Below are 23,572 nucleotides of genomic sequence, written 5' to 3'. Positions count from 1 at the left end.
CAAACTGAGTGCAGTTAGGAAGAACTTTCCCCTGCAGGCAGACTGTTACATAACTGACAACTAAAAGTTTACTTGCACCTTTCTTTGAAGATTGAAGTGTTAGGTACTGACTGCTGTTAGCAACAAGATCCTGGACAAATGGACCAGTGATCTTAGTCAGCATGACAATTCCTATAGGGCTTTTATGAACCATCCTATAGAATGGAAGTAAATGTAAAATCACTGCTCATAAACTTTGCTGATGACACAAAGATTGATGATGGAATGGTAAATAATGAGGACAACAGAGCAGTCAAACAGAGCAATCTGGATTGCTTGGTAAGGTAGCTGGGTCTGTTCAAACAAAATGTGTATTAATACAGCCAAATGGAAAGTTATACACCTGGGAACAAGGAGTGCAGGCCATATCTACAGAACAGGGGGCTGTGTCCTGCAAAGCAGTGACTGTGGAAAGGATTCCAGAATAAGAGTTAGAGACCTGTGAAATTCTTCTTGCTTTTAATATATATATATATATATATATATTTTGGGGGGCGGGGGGGGGAAGGATTTTGTTTTATTTCATTTCATCTGTGGGGATGGGGGAGTGGGTCTTGCCCCCAAGGGTGGGAAGTCTTTGTGGGATTGGGTCCTGCTCTGGGGGGGGGAGGTGGCGTGGAAGCGGGAGGCAATTTGGATGGGGTCAGGCCCTAACTCTGAGGAGTGGGGGTGGTGGGAGTTGGAGGGGGCTTGCCGAGCGAGCCTGCCCTGCACTCATCCTGCAGTGACGGCTCCTACAGCTCCTGTCCCATGAAGCTGGGCCTGGCTCCTCACTCTCGGCGCTGTGAGCGAGCTCATCCTGCAGCAGCAGCTCCTGTCCTGTGGAGCTGGGCCCAGACCTTCCCACACCAGGCATTGCACCCGGCTGTATGGGATGGCAGAGCCACTCAGGTTTGGCCCAGGTGGTTGGCCCAATCCTGAGTCGTGCTGCAACCCCATGTGCCAAGTCGCAGCACCACTTACCAAAACTGAGTGGTGCTGCGACCCCACATGCCAGGTTGCAATGCCCAGAGCAGGGAGCTGGGCCCGGTCCTGAGGATAGGAGTCATTGCTGCAGGGGAGTTTTTTGGTTTTTCTTCTTATACATTGATTTTCATTTCATGTCATGTTATTTCGAATTTTCCAAAACCAGGGCCTCTAGCCCTAGTTGAGAAGCAACTCAATGTGAGCTTCCTGTGAGATGTTGTGGCACAAAGGGCTAATGCAATCCATGGATGTATAAACAGGGGAGTAGTGAGCAGGAATAGGGAGGTAGTTTTTCCACTGTACATAGTCAGAGGAATTCAAATTGGAAATAAGACAAACACTTCCAACAGTGACGGTAATTAACCACCATCTCTTGATGTTTTTAGATCAAGACTGAATGCCTTTCTGGAAGATGTGCTTTAATCAAACACAGTTATTGAGTGCAATGCAGGAGTAACTGCATGAAATGTAAGGACCTGTGTTATGCAGGAGGTCAGACGAACATCAGACTAACGGCAGCATCCACTAAGGGCTTGAAGTGGTTGCTATCATATACAGAGTTTATAGTTTGGCTCAAAGGCTCTCAGCCTCCCGCTATACAAATTGTTCCAACACCCCTGCAGACTAGATGATCTAATAGTCCCTTCTGGCCTTAAAAGGCTGTGAATCTATGAATATAAGCACTCTTACATTATATAGACGTTAATATAAAAACCTAGAGAACTTGATTAATTTTCTGTAGTACACCGTTGGTTTCATCCCTGTTAGATTGTATAAGACATTTCCGTAAAGTGTACTTACTGCCATCTTCAACATGCTCAAACATCTCTCAGGCTCAAACCCATCTTTTATTAATGTAGAAGGTGCATAATAAATATTACGCAAAGAAAAGAAGAGGATAATTATATATTTAAACTAGCCTTGCAAAAATCCATTCACTCATCTGGGGCAAATATTTTGTTAACTGGCAAGAAATATATTATTAATATCTTCATTGTTGTTAAGTTAAATGTAGGCAAATGGAATTTTATGCTTAGGCTGATGAATTTTCACAACAATTTTGAAATGATGTTTAGAAAATACATCTGGCCCCAAACTTTTATAGTGTTTTTGCCTCGTTTCATTCATTCTCCATCGGTTCTTTTGGTTTCAGTATTGCTTTGTTGATTCACTTGAGTATATTCCCTCTTGCTGCATGACCATCTCTCCCTTTGATACTCCTCTTAGTTCATGACACACACATTGTGTATTATCACAGGGAATGTGCTTGGAGAAAAGGTTCAGGGAAGCATTGAGCTGGAGCTAGGGATTGCTAAATCATTGACTTGAACCATTACTGCTGTGTCTTGCATTGCAGTGCTGTTTGTGCTTCCTACCAGGACGGTGCTGGTTGGGAGCACTGATAGTGCTGACAGGCATTAAAGCTTTGGGCCTGTCCTTGCTGGGTTTGTATGCAGTGATGCTTCGGACCCGAGCACAGTGGGGGTGGGCTTTCACCTTAGATATGATCAGTTATAGCTGGGGAAGGAGGAGAGCTTCTTTTCAGACCAATCACTGTTTTGCAGGGGAGAAAATGAGGCAAAGAGAATAAATGAAAGGACATGGCCTATGTATAGAGAACGAGTGGGAAGAATGATGAGAGAGAGAAATGGACATCACTGCTTCTGCTTTTACCAAATTAAAGGGAAGAGAGAGAAAGACGAGAATAGAAGAATAAAAATGAACATAACTATATGCTCCTAACAAACAAGAGAGAGAAAAGTTTGAATGGAGTCAGAAGCTGAAGTAAAAGGCAGAATCAGAAAAAGAAAATATCACTGAGAGATGAGAAAAGAAAAAAAGTAAAACTTTACTTTTATAGAAATATTCATCTGAGAGAGAATACATATGGGACGTAGACTAGGAGGAGAGACAGATAGAGAAGGAAAAAAAGTGGCGCTGCAGGAAGAAGAGAAGACCTCACGAGCTACAGTTTGTTAATTTTTAGATTATTTCATAGAAATGTATATAATGCATTGATCACAATGTTCTTAGATGTAACCTTCAGAGCCCTAAAGAAAGAGTACATTCTTCTGTTCTGTACTGAGATACTAAAATGATCCTTAGTCCCTCCTCTTTTGCATCCTGCTTCCTTAATGACCTTTGATTCCTGCTGTGAAGGAGTCTTGTACATTTCACTGTGTTATTGTGTCTGATTTGCTTGCCTCACCCAATTTTAGATGTCATCATCTCCTACTGTGCTGGTGCCTCATAGGCTAAATTTTAAGCCCCTCACCCTCCTGCCCTCAGCAACGACGTCATTAGCTTTGGTCCTATGCATGTTTATCTTCATACAAATTTCTAATCGTAAAAAGAAAAAATTCTGCAGTGCCAAAAGTGCCTTGATTTGAATATTTATAAATGTGTGGTGCAGCATGTGTTATACATGTGTCATCTTGGAAACCTGCCCAATTTTAGTCCATAAAGGGTAGGGTGACCAGATGTCCCATTTTTAAAGGGACAGTCCCGTTTTTGGGGACTTTTTCTTATATAGGCGCCTATTACCCCCCACCCCCATCCTGTTTTTTCACAATTGCTATCTGGTCACCTAATTAAGGGGCATCTGAAGGTTTCACAAACTTAGGGCTCTATCCTGCTTCCTCTGATGCCAGTGGATGTTTTGCCATTGACTTCAGCAATAGCAGGATTGTACCATAAGGGAGCAAATTAAACAAAATACTTGCAGATGCTGGAACTGTAGATGTGTTTTTAAATGAGTGGATTAAAGTCCTCAAAAAATCTGAGTCAATCAGTGTTTGTTTTTCTTTCCAGGAGAAGAAGATTTTTCAGATTCCCTGGATGCATGCTGCACGACATGGGTGGGATGTTGAAAAAGATGCTCCTTTATTTAGAAACTGGGCAATTCACACAGGTACTGGAACTCTCATTTCTGCGGACCAGATTTTGTTTGCCTTTGTGTTTCTCCCGGAGATTTTCCCTTTAATTTTGTTCGCTTTTGCAAATGCGGTGAATGAATTTAAGGACCTGAATCTGTGAGATGCTGAGTACCTCTTGCGACATCCTTGGTACTCTCCTAACTTTATTGAGGGGCCATATCTTGCTTCCATTGAAGACAACAGTGAAACTTCATTGACCAAAATGGAAACAAAATTGGTTCAAAATCAGTGGGAGTAGAGACGGCTCAGCAGCCCTTATGCTCTTAAATTTTAATACAGGTTTGAACCAGGCATAATAAAGGTAAGTGCTGTAAAAGCTTACTCGCACTACTGTAGCATTGCATCTGATCCACAACACCTATACTAGCTCGGGGCCTTTCTTGAGAAGAAGCTGCCAATCATATATTCTAGAGATGTGCATGAAAATGAGATCACCAAATGAGCCTTCTCTTGCAACCTAAACTGTGGTTTGAACTTGTGCCTCCAGAATCAAAAGGAGTGCACTGACACTAACTCATAGTGCTACTAACTCTCCCTGGGCTTTGAAAAAATGTTTAATATGTACCTAACTTTCTTTATTTTCTTGCTTGTTAGGAAAATTTCAACCAGGAGTAGATAAACCTGATCCAAAGACATGGAAGGCAAACTTCCGATGTGCTATGAACTCCTTGCCTGATATAGAAGAAGTCAAAGACAAAAGTATAAAGAAAGGAAACAATGCCTTCAGGGTTTACAGGATGCTACCCTTATCCGAAAGGCCTTCCAAAAAAGGTAGACGAAGGGACCCATGAACATGAAATCAGTGTTAGGTACCTAGCTGGATCTTAATTTGATGATGGAGACTTCTACTCCAGAATCTGAGACCTGCACAATATTGCTGTTGTACCTTGGCTTCTGTGAAGTCACATGTATTTATCCAAAATATTCCCTGAATCTAGAAACTTTCCATGAAAAAATAGACAGACTGCATTCATTTAAAGGGATAATAGACTTTTTTGAAAGAGAAAGGCTACGCAGGATGTGATGTCTGAAGATCAAGTGTCTGGTATAAATTGGTTTAGCTTCATTGAAGACAATAGAGCCCTATCAATTAGCATCTGCGGCTCTGATCCCAGATATCTAGTCTGTTTCATATTTGGTGCAAAAAGGAAACTGTTCTGGTCAAGATGAGACATGAAAGTTCTGATTTTTACTACATTTTAAAGGGAAAAACCAGTCTACTTCTACAGTGTTACAATCATTTCATTTCTACTCCCAAAGAGAAACAAACTGACATTTCCCCCCATCCTATCAAGATACTGACTAAGTGTCCTACTGGGTGGCACTTAGCACTGGAACAGGTATACATGCATAGGTTGGAGATCTGTGCTTTGTAGCAGATCCTTCCCTCCAGCCCTGCTCCCCCCCTTTGCCTGTACAAAAAAACTCTTCCTGAAAGAGATGCAGATGTGGATTATTCAAGAAACATTAATTTAGGCACAGATATCTACCACCTTATAGGACGTGGGAAAGCCATGGAGAATGGTGCCTTCCTCTCACCCATGCTTCCACCTTTTAAAGCCTCCCATAGCCCAATCTCCATAGAGTGTCCATAGGGGAGAAGATATCATAGAGGCATCTCTGCCCTCTCTTTAGGACTTCTGGGAGATTTCTGTCTGATCAGGGTATTCTCCTTTCATGGAAGGAGACTAGGGAAGTAGTGGAGATGATTATAGTTAACAGACTCATTCAGAATTAGGAGGCAGACATCTTGCTGCCTGCTGGCTAATTAGGTTAGGAAAAAACCCACTCTTGGTTGGATTCTGTGGCAGAAATATGGTACATGCAGAGTGTAAATTAGCTAGGGTCTATGTGGACATACCTTTTTCTGTGTTTTTTTTTTAGTTATGTTTTCTTCATAAATAGATAGTGGCTAGGAATCTCAAAGAAAACAGAAAATACACCCCCTAGAGCTAGTGCTCCTCTGCAGTCTGCTTCACATCCTACACCGTTCAGAGTTCCTGCTCCAGGTTCCCTGCCTGAGTCCTCTACTCCTATCTGCCACTAGGCACTTACAGCTCCTGTTGGCCACTCTGCCCCTAGAATCATAGAAGATTAGGGTTGGAAGAGACCTCAGAAAGTCATCTAGTCCAACCCTCTGCTCAAAGCAGGACCAACCCCAACTAAATCATCCCAGCCAGGGCTTTGTCAAGCCGGGCCTTAAAAACCTCTAAGGATGGAGATTCTACCATCTCCCTAGGTAACCCATTCCAGTGCTTCACCACGCTCCTACTGAAATAGTTTTTCCTAATATCCAACCTAAACTCCCCCACTGCAACTTGAGACCATTGCTCCTTGTTCTGTCATCTGCCATCACTGACTCCAGCCTAGCTCCATTCTTTTTGGAACTTCCCTTCAGGTAGTTGAAAGCTGCTATCAAATCCCCCCTCACTCTTCTCTTCTCCAGACTAAATAACCGCAGTTCCCTCAGCCTCTCCTCATAAGTCATGTGCCCAAGCCCCCTAATCATTTTCATTGCCCTCTGCTGGCCTCTTTCCAATTTGTCCACATCCCTTCTGTAGTGGGGACCAAAACTGGACAAAATACTCCAGGTGTGGCCTCACCAGTGCTGAGTAGAGGGAAATAATCACTTCCCTTTATCTGCTGGCAATGCTCCTACTAATGCAGCCCAATATGCCGTTGGCTTTCTTGGCAACGAGGGCACACTGCTGATTCATATCCAGCTTCTTGTCCGCTGTAATCCCCAAGTCCCTCTATCTTCTTCTCCACCCAATCAGAGATTCCCATGCCAAACATTCCTTCCACTATTATCAAGCACAAGCCCTCCCCCTTTTTCCATTCCTCATGCTACCTGCAGCCAAACACTCCCAGTGGTGGTTGAAAGGCAAGGAGTGGCTGAGGTGATGCTGTACTTGGTAAGGTGAGTGTGACTGGAGGAGAAAGACAGGGAACCTGGCACTTACAGGGGAAGGACTAGACTGAGCTATGTATGGCAGATTGGGCACAGCAGATAATTGGTTTTAAAGTTACTGGGTGTCACCCACCTATGATGGGGGGAGGGATAGCTCAGTGGTTTGACATTGGCCTGCTAAACCCAGGGCTGTGAGTTCAATCTTTGAGGGGGGGCACTTAGGGATCTGGGGCAAAATCAGTACTTGGTCCTGCTAGTGAAGGCAGGGGGCTGGACTCAATGACCCTTCAGGGTCCCTTCCAGTTCTAGGAGATGGATATATCTCCATTATTATTAAGCATTTTATAGACTCTGGCATACCTTGATGCACTGAGTTAGATGTCATTCAAATCTGTAAGGTTCTCTTCATAGTTATAAAGGCTAGAAACATAACTTGTCTTCAAAATGACACATGAGTTTCTGGAGCACAGAGCTGATTCTGGAATACACAGGGCTTTGTCTGTAATTTCATAATGTGTTGCCACCTTCCTGCTCTGTCTCTTAAATAAATTGAGGCACAAGTAGGGGCAAAAGAAACTGACTGCACGGATTTTTAATTCACAGTGATGCTCAGTGTCCCAGTACAAGGGATGGCTGAATCTCATGGGGTTCAAGGTTTTGTGAATATGGTAAACTATTTGGATTCTCAAAACAAGTGTGATTTCACAAATCATTCTCATTCTAATTGAAATTCATGTGTTTTTTTTCCAAGTGTGATTACATTCAAACAAACTTGTTTTTCTAACTAAAGGGAACCTTGTAATACATATTAGGAAAAAAAAGGCCATTCATGGGTGCTGGAACTAGGGGAGCTGCTGCACCCCCTGGCTTGAAGTGGTTTCCATCACATACAGGATTTACAATGTGGTTCAATGGCTCTCAGCACCCCCACTGTATAAATTGCTCCTGCACACCTGGGGCCATTTAATGCCTCCCGCCTACAAGCTAGGCTGAATGAGTGGGCGATCTATGTATGGTGTACTGCATAGACTGTATTTATTTTTAATTCGGAGTGTGCTTTCTCCCCCTCTGCTCCTTTTTTTGTCCCTGTTTTTCAATCTGTCCTCTGTGTTCCATTTTCCCCCTGTTTTTCCACTGGATTTTTTCCCCTTCTCTGCCCCATCAATGCTGCTTTTTTATAGTCTTTCCAAAGCAGACCATGTACCCAAAATATTCAAACTGAACTTTTTGGCCCCTCAGTGCTGAAGTGTGCTCAAAATTAAGCATAATGAGTCCTCCCATCCCTATCTGATCCTGATATTTTGAGGCACCAAGTGATATTTCCTAGTTAGTATTTTTTTTTTCTGCCAAGGAGTAGGTGGCGGTTGATTGGTTGTTCATCTCACAGTTGGTTGTAACAAAACTTCCTTCCTTCCATTGCTCCAGGAAAGAAACCAAAGACTGAGAAGGATGACAAATCCAAACAAATAAAGGTAAGAGTTGGCTGTTTCACAGTGAGTGACACTCTAGCTTGTGTCAATTATTCTGTTATAACTTTTCTTATACCCACTCTAAAATAATATCCAAGCTACTTGTCGTCCATTCTGCCATCTTTCTTTGCCTGTGGTTTGTTGCCTTACGTCTTTGAATGGCACACATTGCATTTCTTTAACATGATGATCGTTGCAACTGTGGCTGATGTGATGAGAGTAGCACTAGCTTTTGTGTTGCAGCTGGATATTGGAAAACAGTCAGCTTGTGGATATATTTAGCAAATGTACATTTGTGTTGATAGAAATAAAATAACTATGTAGGGAATGGTCCTAGGCAACAACAATACCCTGTGTAATTAATTTGTGATGCTGTTGTGTTGGAAATTAGTTTGTATTTAGGTAAGAACGGTAGCTCTAATAGAGTTGCAGTCTGTGTTCATGACTCCTTTGCACATCCTGGAACTGAGCGCAGAGCTCCTGCCAAAACATACTATGGGCCTGAACTCGCCAATTCTCACTAGCAAGTATTGTGCTTCCTAGCTGGAGTAGTTCCATTGAAGTCATTAGAGAGACTCTGACGCATGCTCCAGAGTAAATGTTAGCAGGACTAGGCTGTAAACCAGAAATAAATCAGAAATCTTGTTCAGAAAAAATAACTGAAAACAAAGTTTACCGTCTCAAATCATTAGCAGAACATGGGGCAAATCCTGCAACCTTTTCTCAGGCAGAGCTGTCATTGAAATCTGTGGCCACAGTAACAGCTCCTTTGTAGTGTATGAGTTGTAGCAGCGTGCAGTAATGAGCAACCCCTGACTTCCCTGCCACTCCCTATTAAAGAGAGACCAAATTCAGCCCTGCCGTTAGCAGGTTCAGCTGTCCCTGGGGTCAGTGGTAATTTCGTCTGCTTATACCAGAGGAGAATTTGGCACCAGCTGTTGTGAAGTCAGTGGGAATTCTGTCCGAGTATGTACTGAAGGGTCTGGCCTTCTATTTCCCCTAATTAAATTGGAATTTTTGAGAAGAAACTGTAGTTCTTATATATGTGTGAGCTATTCCACGTAGCAGGCTCTGCGTGCCATGGCCCCCTTAAGGGCATGGAAAGGATTTTGTGCATGGTGAACTCGAAGACTCTTTTTGAAATGCACCCTTGTTAAAATTGAATTCAAGGAAAAATTCCCCTGCTGCGTCACAGAATCAAATTCTCCACAGTTGGACAATGGTTTTCAATGGAAGGCGGAGGCAAACAAAACCTGTGCTGGCATTTGTCTCATTTAATACATAAGTATACTTAATATTTCAAGATATTACTTTATTGTATTTTTATTGCATTTAAGATTGTTTTAAGACAACACTATTTAACCCTGGTATCCAGATTACATAGCCACCAGTATTCATTTGAATGTAAGTGCCAATCATAATTAGCAGCCAGAGGGATGCAAATTGCCAGCAGAGAAACAATTCTCTACCCATACCTTTCTCTGTCTGATTGGAGCAGCAGCTGGTGGCCTTCAAGGCCAACTGCTAGCTAACACTATCTTAACCCCTCCCCCACACACTTCCTTTACAGTCAGAACGCTAAATAAATAAAAGGGGTAGCACTGGCTCCATTCACGAGAAACGCTGCCCCTCTCCTACTCACATGGGTCCAGTCCTCTGAGCACTCATTACCAGAGTAGTTCAAGTGAAGTCAGTGGGATTATTACTCATGGCATTATGTCTGGTAATAAGTATTCGTAGGAGTAGGCCCCAAGTGTTGGGAGCAGCATCTTCCGGATATTATATCCTGTAACACTGGAACATGTAAGCTGTTTGTCCATGCTTCCAGCCCACTCTCCCATACACCAATGAGATTAGAACTCACCAGCCCCTGTGAGCTGGAGCCAGGATGCTATCCCAGAGTATTCTGGTTTATTTCAACAACTGTGCATGTGCTGATTTTAGATTGTTTATGTTTTAAAACGATTGCAGCCTCTCAACAACTATTAGAATGCCATCAATTTATTGCAGAAGTAATAGTGATCCTTAATTCAGACACTGCCACATAGGTAAAGGATAACTAATTTACAAATATGTTGTTTGAAAATTGAAACACACTTTCAATTTTCAAGTCCACAAAGGTGTTTTGTTGATGATTCAGATTCTTTATTTATTTTTATTTTATTTTAAACGAAACCTTTGCACTTCACCTTTAAAACAGTGCTTCATTCTCATGAAGATTACTGGGAAACTTTTCCATGACATGATGCCTGTTAAAGTGCCTGAAATAATCCCGTGGTCTATACTTTACAGACGGAGAAGACTGAGTGCTCAAAAGGAGTAGGTTTTGTGACACAGTGCATAACTTTTAGATGCTCAGAAAATCACAGGGACAATGCTGAAATTTGCAAAGACTGAGTTAGACATCTAGGTTCCCTATATAATGAATAGGAAGAGCTAGCACCTTAGAATGATATTCTCAAAAGCCAGTATGTGAGGCAGGGAGACACCTAAGCTAGCTAATGGGAGAGGCTGACATGAGAACTGAATACTAAGCGCTGCCCCTCTTACAGAGATAGGTGCACAAAGATGCAAGGAGGTGCTGATCTCTGTTGCTGATGCTCACCTTATAACTTTTGGCCCTATGGTAAAGCGCTCACCTGGAATGTGGGAAATTCAGGTTCATTTCCTCCCTCAGGCAGAGGGGGAGAGAGGAATTGAATAGGGGTCTCCTACCTCTCAGAAGAATGTTCTGATGTGGGGGCTCCCTCAGTCTCTCCTGCTGAATCTGTCCCACTGTGGAAAAGTGAAAGAGAAATTGGAGCAGGGGGACTGGACTCAGGGTCTCCCATGTCCCAGGTGAGTGATCCTAACCACTGGACTGTAGAGCCATTCTTTCCCCCCTCCCCCCAATGACTGTGGATAAATATTTAAATAGTCATTGGGCCAGCAAGATTGGGCCCCCAGCTCCAATTACAGTTTCATTATTTATCCACATTGGAACAGCTTCATCAGGAGAGACTCAGCGAGCCCCCCATCAGGACATCCCATAGTGCAGTGGCTAGAGCACTCTCCTGAGAAGTAGGAGACCCCTGTTCAAATCCTCCCTCTTCCCCTCTGCATGAGGGGGAGATTGAACCTGGGTCTCCTGCATCCCAGGTAACTGCTCTAACCACAGGGCTCCTCCTCCTCCAAGTGGGCTTTGGTGGGACCTGATCTGGAAGGCAGCCTCTGAGTATGCCTATCGGTCAGCTCCCACATGCAACTTCAGCATCCCAACAGCTTTGTATCTCCTGGTTTGACAGTCGCTCTGGGGCTTAGGTGGGAGGTAGGCATCCAGACACCTAGGGTGAGCCAGCAGTGCGAATGCCCAAAGGCAGAGACATTGGTCCTGAGGGAATTTTTACCCTGAAAATGTAGGCATTGAGTGTGTTTAGGTATCTACAGGGCTTAGGCGGAAGTCTTGTGCCTCACAGTGGAGCCAAAACTGGGACATAGATGCCTAATTCCTTTTGAGCATCTGGCCCTAGATCCTCAGCTCTGACACCTTTCTGTCTCCACAGTTCTACGGTGCCAAAGGCTGAAACAGCCCCTCATGCAACTTAGAGCAACCTAATTCAGTCTGCTTCAAGTTACACTGTCTGCTGCATTCCCATAGGGATTGTTCCACTGACTAAGTACCAGCTGGGACACAGTGTGCTCCCTTCCTGCCCTCAGCATGCCCCTCCTATCCCTGCCCCTGACAAACCTCTGCTGAAAATCTCCAGCTGCTTCCTTGAAGTGGCTTTACGATCCTTTTTGTACCAATGAGGTGCTGGTGCAGTGCAAAGTGGACTTAGTCAGGGCCAAGAATCTGGCCCTAACTTCAGTGTTATCTATTGCTGATTATCAGTATTAATATTGATAGTACACTGGTGCCCAGTCAATATTGGTAGCTCCTTGGCATTGTACAAACATGCAAATGTTTGTTTTGTGGCTGCAATGTTAGGATCCCATTGGAAAACTACTGCCTAACTTTTACAAACACATGATAGGCAGAAAAGCATCTGCAATGGCAGAAAAGTACCACTTTTATAGTAACCACTTGCACAGTTTGTTCTGAAGATTTTGGCTTGGATCAGTTTTTGCTGAGTGGAGGCAGAATTCAAGGCAGAGAGAGAGGAATTGTCACAGTTCAGGGCAACTGCACCTGTATTTCACCTCCATGGTCCACCAAGGGCACCCATTCTAGGCTTCTGGGTCCAGCTGTCACCTGTCCTGGATGGAGACTTGTGTCTCTCTCCCTCCTGACCAAGGGTTTTCTAGGCTGCACAGTTCCCTGCCTACACTGTGATATCCCAAGCAAGCCAGACCGCCTAAGCAGGCCAGTGTCTGTGTTTTGCTCTGTCTCCAGAGGCTATGACCAGATAATTGCCCACAGTTTTAAGTTACCACACAGTCCTTTCTAAGCAGGCACATTTATTCTTAAGGTGGAAGCATTACAGAAAAAAAAATATTAAAACAATAAAAGAGCCTATACACATGCTAATAAGTTTACCAGAGATCACCCCTTTCTCTTCAGCAGGGCTTTGGTAGGAGTCAGCCCTTCAGACCCCACCAAGGATTTTTTCTGTAGTTACAAGTTCATATCTGCTTTAGCTCAGAACAAGCACACTGACACTGGGCAAATTAGCCTGTTTCTTTATATATAGTGTGGCCTTTGATCGTCAGATTCTGAGAACAGGAGACCATGATCCCTTCCTGAGTGCGTACCTTTTAGAAGGCTGGGTTTTTGCATAAGTAGAGGGAAGGAATTTGCATTCCCCTCCCTCTAGCTAATTCCCAGGAACTCCACTTTACATGTATTGTCCCAAAAGATCATTTTTGTCTGCCATATTGTTCAATATAGTAGTCTGATCATCCAAGCCCACAATAATACATAACCTTTGCATTTAATACAGTGGACTCCAAAGATAATTAATTCAATAAGGGTTTTCAAGGCTATTTCAGGAAATTGCCATATATGTCACATCAATTTTAAAAAGCTCTTTAATGTATTTGAACAAACAGTGGGCCAAATTAATCCTCATTATAGCACCATTTACTTCACGATTTACAGTAGGGATAAATTTGTCTCCATCTTTTAGACTATTCCTGTTTAGCATTTTTCAATGTATGGTACTTTATTCAGCATCCACTGCTAACAAGAGAAAATTTGTTTTTCACTTTAATGTCCACAATCAATTCTGATTTTAAAAAAATCACAAAAAATTGGTGCATGTTCCCAGATAATTTGGGACCATTCTGATCTTTAGCTCTTGCTGTAAATTCATCCTGCTTGTGTCCATCTGACTCGGTTTTTAGACAGTAGGCCCTGTCCTGCCCTCAGGGAAAACAATGAGAATTTTCCCATTGATTTCAGTAGGAGCAGCCGCAGCCCTGCTGTAGTAAGAATAAAAGGTGGTTTTATAACTTGTTTCATTGCTTATCCGGTATAGCGTATGGGAACTGTAGCAGGGAAACACCTCACTGGAAACCTTCCCAAGACCAATAGATTATAACCTACCAGTGCGTGTTCTCATATGCACACATAGTAAGTTATCCATTTAGAGAGATTTATAACAGCTTACAAGGTAGCCACGCTTTGCGATGGACTGAGTACAAGTAGTACATGTCATATACATGATATAAGTAAAAATATTTGCCTCATAATGACATATATCCCCAGGTAACAGCCTCATATGCTTCATCTTCTCCACAGTTCCTGAGAGTGAGTGAGTGTGTGTGTGTGTGTGTGTGTGTGTGCATGCACGCGCCAAAGGCCTGATTCTCTTCTCACACTCATTTAAATTAAGAGTAACTTCACTGAGGCCTGGTCTACACTAGGACTTTAAATCGAATTTAGCAGCGTTAATTCGAATTAACCGCTCAACCGTCCACACCAGGAAGCCGTTTAATTCGACCTAGAGGGCTCTTTAGTTCGAATTCGGTACTCCACCCCGACAAGGGGAGTAGCGCTAAATTCGACATGGCTATCTCGAATTAGGCTAGGTGTGGATGCAAATCGAACTTAGTAGCTCCGGGAGCTATCCCACAGTGCACCACTCTGTTGACGCTCTGGACAGCAGTCCAAGCTTGGATTCTCTGACCAGCCACACAGGAAACGACCCGGGAAAATTTGAATTCCTTTTCCTGTCTGGGCACTTTGAACTGATGTCCTGGTTGGACATCAGGGCGAGCTCAGCAGCACCTGCAACGATGCAGAGCTCTCCAGCAGAGGAGTCCATGCAATCCCGGAATAGAAAGAGGTCCCCAGCATGGACAGACCGGGAAGTCCTGGATCTGATCGCTGTGTGGGGCGATGAGTCTGTGCTTTCGGAGCTGCACTCCAACAAACGGAATGCAAAGACCTACGAGAAGGTCTCCAAAGCCATGGCACTCAGAGGATACAGCCGGGATACAACGCAGTGCCGCGTGAAAATCAAGGACCTGAGACAAGGCTACCAAAAAGTCAGAGCGGCAAACGGACGCTCCGGAGCCCAGCCCCAGACATGCCGCTTCTACGAGGCACTGCATGCCATTCTAGGTGGGTATGCCACCACTGCCCCACCAGTGACCGTGGACTCTGAGGATGGCATAGTGTCGACAGGCAGTTCCTCGGCGATGTTCGCCGATGGGGAAGATGAGGAAGGGTTTGTGGAGGACGACGCAGGCGACAGCGCTTACAATACCGCTTTCCCCGACAGCCAGGATCTCTTCATCACCCTCACAGAGATCCCCTACCAACCCTCCCCGGCCGTTAACCTGGACTCAGAATCAGGGGAAGGATCAGTCGGTAAGTGCTATAAACATGGAAACATTTATTTTTTAAAAAACAGGAATAAAAACTATATAAAAACTATATAAAAACTTTTCCATATAAAACTATATAAAAAGAAGGTCCACACATATAGGGATGGAACAGAAATCCTCTTGGGACACTTCCACGAAGCTCTCGTAGAGGAGCTCAAAAAGTCTCCGCAGGAGGTTCCTGGGGAGAGGTGCCTTATTTGGTGCTCCGTGGAAGCACACTCTTCCGCGCCAGGCCATCCTAACGTACAGCGGAATCATTGCCTCCACCAGCATGGCAGCATACGGTCCTGGTCTGTGCAGGGATTCTAGCAGCATCCTCTCTCTCTCTCTCTCTCTCCGAGTGACCCGCCTCAGGGTAATCTCGTTCGGTGACTGCTGCATCTAATTAGGGCAATTAGTGTACTGTTACTATTGTGAATGCTTGACTTTTACTTTGCATAGCAATGACCTTCGTTTAACAGCCACGTGTTGGAGGCCGCAGAGGAAAAGCATACAGTGATCTTTCCCGGGCACAGCCGCAAGGGGCTGGAACAGGGTCAGACTTTATGCTTTCCAGATTGCCTTCAGCGGGAGGGCACAGCTATCCATTAACTGTTAAGCAGCCTATAGTGTAGGGCTTACCAGGCCTGGCTGCTACACGGATTCAGCTGTACCGCCCCGCGTGTCCGATCTCCTGTGCAAGACCGCAGCCAATGAAAGCGTATTCCGAAATCTCGAACTTGTCCTGAGAGCTCGTGAGACTAGGTGCCCTGTATGGTCTTGTTCACAGAAACTGAGTAGACTGTGTTCAGTGTTCGCAAACATGTATCTTTTCAAGGAAATCACTTCCTTTTTCCCATCACACAGCTGCGGCTCTTTCACGAACTGCCCCGGCATCCCCCTCACAGAGGCAGGCGCAGATTAGGCGGCGAAAGAAAAAGACTAGGGACGACATGTTCTCGGAACTGATGGCCTGCTCCAGAGCCGAGGCGGCCAAGCAGAGACAGTGGAGGGAGACCCTATGTCAGCACCAGCGCTCACACAGCGAACGGGAGGACAGGTGGCGGCAGGAAGACCAGCAGGCGACTCAAACGCTGCTTGGGCTAATGAGGGAGCAAACGGACACGCTCTGGCGCCTTGTAGATGTTCTGCAGGACTGCAGGCAGGAGCAGAGAGCCCCCCTGAACTGTATCTGCAACCGCCCTCCCCCGCCACAAAGTCCTGTCCCCCCCTCACCCAAAATCACAAGAAGGAGGGGCGCTAGGGGCCGTGAAAACTGTCACTCCACCCCAGCAGAGCGCTCATGTACCAAACAGCTCTCATGCCATAAATTTTGAGAAGTGCTTCCCTTCCTGGATCACCCAGTCCCAAATCCAAGTTTCATCCCCCCACTGTGTAGTTGAGTATTAAGAGTAGTTTGTTGTTATTCACTGTTTCCGTCACGTTTTCCTTGTCAGAAGACTTTGTGTGAAGGGGGGGAGGGGTTTTTTAATTGCATAGGACAGCCTCCATAACCAGGGTACAGACTTGGGGGCAGGATCAACAGCAGGACACACACAGACTGCAGTCACTAGGCACCAGGGTCAGTCTGTGAGGTGTACGCTGCCCCGGGTCAGTCTGTGAGGTGTATGCTGCCCCAGGGTCCTAGCGCCTGCCATCCACAAATGGCAAGGCAGGCTGCCCTTACTATGCCCTTCCACCCTAGCCACGAGCCTCTCCGATGCCCTGAGCCCCAGCAAGAGCCCTCATCCACGGACACATACTCACCCTTCCCACACACCCCTCACCCCTTCCTACGCCCCAACCCCCAGCCCAGAGCCTGCATCCAAACTCCGTCCCAAAGACGGCACCCCTCACCCCTTCCTGCAAACCCACCCCTTCCTGCACACCCACCTGCAACCGTCCTCCCCCCAGAGACCGCTGTAGGAGCAGGAGCCTGTCATTCCTCTAGTGTAGAAGCGGTCTGTACATCAGTGCACACCGTACCCACCACAGTCTGCGTCCATGTTTCAACCCTTGAACAGGAATTCATAATTAAAGAAAACTTTGTTAATAATCAGTGTTCCATTAAATTTATTTTAAAATGTGTGTTGGAAGGGGGGAAACCTGGAGAACGGGGTATGTAACCGCAGATCGAAGTCAACAGTCACTGAAACAGGCTCAGGTTCAGCTTCTCTGTAAATCAAGTGGACAGTCATAGGTTACCCTGCTCTCCGAGGAACCTAGCTTTCAAAGCCTCCCGGATGCACAGCGCTTCCCGCTGGGATCTTCTATCGGCACGGCTGTCTGGCTGAGCGTAATCAGCAGCCAGGCGATTTGCCTCAACCTCCCATCCCGCCATAAAGGTCTCCCCCTTGCTCTCACAGAGATTGTGGAGCACACAGCAAGCAGCAATAACAACGGGGATATTTTTTTCGCTGAGGTCCGAGCGAGTCAGTAAGCTCCGCCATCTCCCCTTGAGACGTCCGAAAGCACACTCCACCACCATTCTGCACTTGCTCAGCCGGTAGTTGAAGAGTTCCTTCTCACTGTCCAAGGCGCCTGTATAGGGCTTCATGAGCCAGGGCATTAGCGGGTAGGCTGGGTCCCCGAGGATCACTGTAGGCATCTGCACATCCCCAACCGTTATTTTGTGGTCCGGGAAGAAACTACCTGCTTGGAGGCGTTTAAACAGACCAGAGTTCCTGAACACACGCGCGTCATGAACCTTGCCCGGCCACCCGACGTAGATGTTGGTAAAACGTCCCCTATGGTCCACCAGTGCTTGCAGCACCATAGAAAAGTAGCCCTTTCAGTTAATGTACTGGCTGGCCTGGTGGGCTGGTCCCAGGATAGGGATTTGAGTCCCATCTATAGCCCCACCGCAGTTTGGGAATCCCATCGCGCCGAAGCCATCTGTGACGACCTGGACGTTTCCGAGAGTCACTACCTTTGAGAGCAGTTGCTCAACGATTGCGTGGGCTACTTGAATCACAGCAAGCCCTACGGTAGATTTGCCCACGCCAAAGTGGTTCGCTACTGACCGGTAGCTGTCTGGCGTTGCAAGTTTCCAGAGGGCTATGGCCACTCGCTTCTGCACAGTCAGGGCTGCTCGCATCCGGGTGTCCTGGCGCTTCAGGGCAGGGGACAGCAAGTCACAGAGTTCAAGGAAAGTGCCCTTACGCATCCTGAAGTTTCGCAGCCACTGTGATTCATCCCAGACCTGCAGCACTATGCGGTCCCACCAGTCCGTGCTTGTTTCCCGGGCCCAGAATTGCCGTTCCACACCATGAACTTGACCCATTGCCACCATGATCTCCACTGCGCGGCGTACCCTGCTTTGTGAGAGGTCTGCGCCACTCTGTGACTTCCTGTCTTCACCGCGCTGACGGAGCCTCCTCGCCCGATTTCTCAGCAGCTGACTGTGGAAGAGGTGGACGATAAGGTGCGAGGAGTTGACAACGGCCATAAGTGCAGCGATGATCGCAGCGGGCTCCATGCTCGCAGTGCTGTGGCGTCCGTGCTGTAACCGACCAGAGAAGGGCGCGAACAGATTTCCCGCCGGCGCTTTCAGGGAGGGAGGGCGTGATTGACGGTTCAATGATGACAGTTACCCAAAACCACCCTCGACACATTTTTTCCCCCAGCAGGCATTGGGGGCTCTACCCAGCATTCCAATGGGCAGCGGGGACTGCGGGAGCTTCCCACAGTGCACCGCTTCCAAAGTCGACACTGGCCCCTTTACTGTGGACTCAGACAGTCGAATTAGTGTACTTAGTGTGGATACACAAATTCGACTTCATAAGGTCGATTCCACAAATTCGAGTTAAGTAGATTCAAAACAGTCTTGTAGTGTAGACGTACCCTGAGTTCAGTGGAGTCTTTCTGGTATTAAACCAGTGCATGTCAAAAGAGAGTCATGTCCCAAGTAACCTAGAACCTTTTGTAGTCCTAATTTTTCTTTGCTATCCATGGATCCTTTATGAAGGACCAGTGAAAGTTATCAGAATTCATCCTTTCCAGTTGTGGACTGAAGACACTGATGCTTTGATTTATGGGACTGACGCAACTGACATCACATATAAAGGGCCTGATTCTCATTTATGCTAAGGGCATTTTACACAGCTCTGGCAGAGTAAAGGGCCCTTCAGATGGGACTGAATTATATTGTCACTCACTTTAAGGCCCCATTGTAAAGACAGAAAGGTGTAAATGAGAATCAGGACCAAAAATGGTAACTACTTGGTTGGTAGCACTGCAGCTATGACTGCCAAATACTATCCAGTTAGAGCAAGCTCATTAGAAAAGGGACATCCCACTGTCCCTACAGTCTCTCTGACACCATGATCATAGAGTTTATTGGATTTACAGAGTGAAGGGCTGGGAACAGAAAACTTGAAGCCCAGTTCACCTTTGCCCTACACCTTGTGTGTTCTTTTATACCCATGCAAAGTAAGTATAAAACACTACCAGATCTGAATGGGATCATGTTACACCTACTTTGCACTCAGTTTGCTCAGATGAAAATGATCTCACAAGTTTCAGGGCAAACTTGAATCAGGCCCTTGCTATTAATCCTGGCACTGTCAGTCCCAAATCAAATTATATCTTGTATGATTTATAGGCCTTGTCAGGCATCCAGCAGGGAGGAGGGCTGATCTTGCAGTTAATCCCGTTTTAAAAAAATGATGGCCTGTTAAAGAACTCCCAAGTTTTTGTAATAACTTCTACAGTATATTCAAAAGAGAGTTACATAGATTCCCCAGTTGACACGCAACAAATGCATAGAGGTATATTGTGTATAGAACAGGGGTTGTTGTTTTCCCAACAGAATTGCCCTATGGCAACAGCTATGACAAGATCTAGAAGGTTTGATTTAGTATAAATGCTTTGTTTTGTTTTGATCTCTTGTGCTAGAGAAAACTTAAGGATAGAATTTAGTAATTACTGTACCTCAGGCGTTATTTCAGAAAGAATTCACTGCTGCAGTATGTTTGGAAAGCAGTGAGGATGAATATTTAATAAAATGCTGTTTTAAGGCAGTGTGTCAGCCTCATTACCCCCCAGTGTTAATCTTTTATAACAAATAGTGTATTAATTGATTTGTTCTTTGGAGGCCTCGCTGTCAATGTAAAGTGTGACTTTTAACTTCAGTTTAAATGGAGAAGGCATGGAAATGTAGTTATCTCTGGCCTCCTTTTGGAGAACTTAAGTATTGATCTTCATCCTGCTTCTACCTGGGGACAGTGGGTATGTGACAGGCAGAAACTGATTTGCTATGTTGTGATCTTGGCACAAAGAGATGAATAGGGAATAAAGTCAAAGTTCCTAAAATAAACCAAAACTAAATCTGACACAACTCCACTGTTTTCATTCTAGCAAGAACCAGTTGAGTCATCTTTTGCAGTAACTAATGGAATAACTGAGGTCTCTTCTGACTACTTCCTACCCTCCACTATAAAAAGTGAAGTTGACAGTACTGTGAACATTGTAGGTAAGTGCTTCCAGTGCATACTTTTCACAAGTGGTAAACCAGTATGCATGTGTCTTTAGACTTTAAACTCCAGTTCATGACATAGATGGTATCAGAATAGCACATATGACTGCAGGAAGCTGACTCTAGCAAACAGTATTTTACATTTTGGAGTTTGCCAACGTTATAAAACATGCTTCACAGGACCACGTGTGTAATCTAAAAGTTTGCCACAAACCCAGGATGTGAGTTCAGGTCTCTAGCTCAGTCCCTTGCTCCAAGGCTAGCAGGGGTTGGGAGTAACAAGCTCATCTCCTGAGGGGGGAAAAAAGTATTTCTCATCACTTTGGTGGCCCTTCATGACATTAACCAACTCCGGAGAGAACCACATACAGCGTTCCACAGCCAGGTTGATATTTTAGCCAGTGCACGGTGAGCAGTAACATTGGGGCATAGAAGTTGAAAGTTCTCATGATTACAAGATGAAGGGCTTTTGACAGGTTGCTATTTTGATGGTAATTTAAAAATATATATTAAAGGGTTAACTGTGATGTGACCCAGATTATTTTAAGCAGCACTTCAGTAACGGAACGTGCTGTTAACATCACAATGTCAACAGCGATGCTGAATGAAAACTGCGTTTAAAACTGGTGTGTTAGGAGTTAGCCGACAGAGTAAAATGTGAATAATTGGTTCTTAGCAATGTAAGTTGGGTTATGTTTTGACAGCTCTTTGGCTGTAGTTACTGTTAGAGTGAAATGAAATCCGATCACCACTTGGCCTAGAATGTCTTTTTTTCTGTACAAGGTGAAGTGTTTGAAAATACGTTAACTTTCTCCGTGCAAAGATGATAGGGTTTAGTTGCAATGACTTGTTTTTTGTCACATTTATTTTGCAGGCTAAGTTGTAGGCTTTTTCACTGAGAGACTTTTCTGGATGGAAAATTTATGGGTGCTCCTGCTCTCCAGGGAGCAGTACATTTAATTGCACTGTGTTTTTTGTGAGCATGTTTAGATTTCTACTCCTTCTATTACAGAGGGTCTTAAAATTAGCCTTGGAGGAATTCCAGCACTGTAATGAAACATATTTCCCAAGTAAGTCAGACTCAAGCGCAAAATTGAAATCTAAAATACCCCAAAGTTGATGTGGAGCCAGTGGGAAGAAACTATACATTTTTGCTTTATTTAGAAAACTATAAGTCAAACAATGGACAATTTAAACCCTTTGGGGGGCATATTGAGCCTGATCCCAATTAAGTCAAAAGAAAGACTGAATTCAATGGACTATGGATTTGGACTGGGCTTGGGAGGTACTGAGTGCTTTCAACTCCCATTTAACTTCACTGGAAGTTAAATGCACTCTGCATTGATAAGAGGTTCTCAGTAGTTCATAGGAAAAGGCTAGTCTGGCACTAATACAGTCTGGTCTATGTGCCATAATAAAAATAAGGAAAGTTCTTCGAGTGCTTCTCATATCGATTCCAATTAGTTGTGTGTGTGCCTAACTGGAATGGATATGAGCAACACATCTCGAAGAACAACAGTTACAAAGGTGAGTTACCGTTTCTTACTCAGGCAAACAGAAGCGAATCCAAATGTTGTAGGGCTTTATTTTTGCCATTGTTGCCAGGTATACATCATTCATAGCAGGAATACCTAGGGCCCAATCCTGCTCCCTTCACTCATGTGAGTAATCTTTATTTCACGAATAAGGCAATTGGGATTTGGTCTATAATTGAGAGCATCCTATTTTTGTGAGTGCTTTCTAGTTTAATTATCTAGGCTGTGCAGTTCGGATAGGCAGCAAATAGGGAAATCCTTATTTACTACTCCAAGGAGTTTTTCAACACAAACAAGAAAAAAAAAAAAAGAGGCAGAATAGATTCATCCTGTGTGTGCTGGGGAGGGGATAGGAAAGAGGGCGATGGTGCAGCTGAGGCTAAGCCCATGGCATTTTGTCCAAGCTATCAGTCTTTTTGCTGATGAGCACTGAATTTCTCTCTCGGGTTGGGTAAGAATTCTCCAGGTACTGAAGAGATAGATAAGGCCATGAAGGCAGAGTGTTCTTAATAAGACAGCATTGCACAATACAGCACTTTCACACTGATAATGAACATGGGATGTTTTTTTCCCCCTCTCTGCTCTTATTGAGAGCTTGCTGCAGAACCAGGAGGAATGTTGTTTACAGTGGAAATAAGTATCTGGAGCAAAGTGGTAGGAATTCTAAATCAGGCTCCTTTTAAAGAACCTAGTCAATGTCTGTTTAAAATTTTGTTTGCTGGGATTGCTTCATAAAATACTGGTTTGGGGAGGTTTCCAGATTAGCTACTTGTCATTTTACAGAACAAAATTATATGCAGTTATTTTAACTGGGAAAAAATGCTCCTTTACTTTTTCTTGTTTAACACTTTTGCTAATAAGAATAGCATCTGCAGTTGTGTCACCTCTGAGAAGAATGACTAAGTCTGTCATACATCAGTGTATAATCTTGGCACGAATTTGGGGCTAGAAGAAATGTCTCCCCTGCATCCCTCCTGTTACAGTATTGTGTAATTTTCTACATGTGTTATGGTTACTTTTTAGCTTGTTTTGAAGCATCCGATATTGGCCATTGTCAGAGACAAAATACCAGACTACACGAACTGTTGATCAGATCCAGTATGGCAATTCCTGTTCCTTAAAATAGGCAAAGCAATCCATCATTTTATAATCCTTCAGTCTAACAGTATATCACTACTCACAAATCACTCTGAACCAAATCCCGCAGCACACATTCCCACAAAACTCCCATTGAAATCCATGAGACTTTCGCCTGAGTAAACAGTTTTGACCTGCTATGTTCAAATGAAGGTAGAACATAATTTTCTCTTGTCTTTGATTATTATGAATTCTGAGGAACATTCACGAGACTAGGTCTAACCCTGAGCTTTTTATCACCTGCTGGTTATTTTAGATTTATATTTGTGCACAACTTCTGCTTAGCGAATGTATTTCACATCAGTGCTGGAATC

General features: G+C 44.5%; 1 protein-coding gene across 4 annotated transcripts in view; it reads left to right on the top strand.

Annotated features, from left to right (window-relative positions):
• IRF2 (interferon regulatory factor 2) overlaps positions 1-23,572 on the top strand; it is a 71,887-nt gene that overhangs the window by 34,958 nt on the left and 13,357 nt on the right. For all 4 annotated transcript variants that reach the window (XM_045018823.1, XM_045018820.1, XM_045018821.1 and 1 more), the window contains exons 3-6: positions 3,817-3,916; positions 4,536-4,712; positions 8,278-8,324; positions 20,469-20,583. In XM_045018823.1, coding sequence (XP_044874758.1) covers positions 3,817-3,916; positions 4,536-4,712; positions 8,278-8,324; positions 20,469-20,583 — 439 coding nt within the window. The remainder of the gene's footprint in view (positions 1-3,816; positions 3,917-4,535; positions 4,713-8,277; positions 8,325-20,468; positions 20,584-23,572) is intronic.

Source organism: Mauremys mutica, chromosome 5, assembly GCF_020497125.1.
Source record: "Mauremys mutica isolate MM-2020 ecotype Southern chromosome 5, ASM2049712v1, whole genome shotgun sequence".
In the NCBI taxonomy this organism is placed as follows: Eukaryota; Metazoa; Chordata; order Testudines; family Geoemydidae; genus Mauremys; species Mauremys mutica.
The sequence above is the reverse complement of the archived record's forward strand: the minus strand, read 5'-3'. Positions and strand labels throughout refer to the sequence as shown.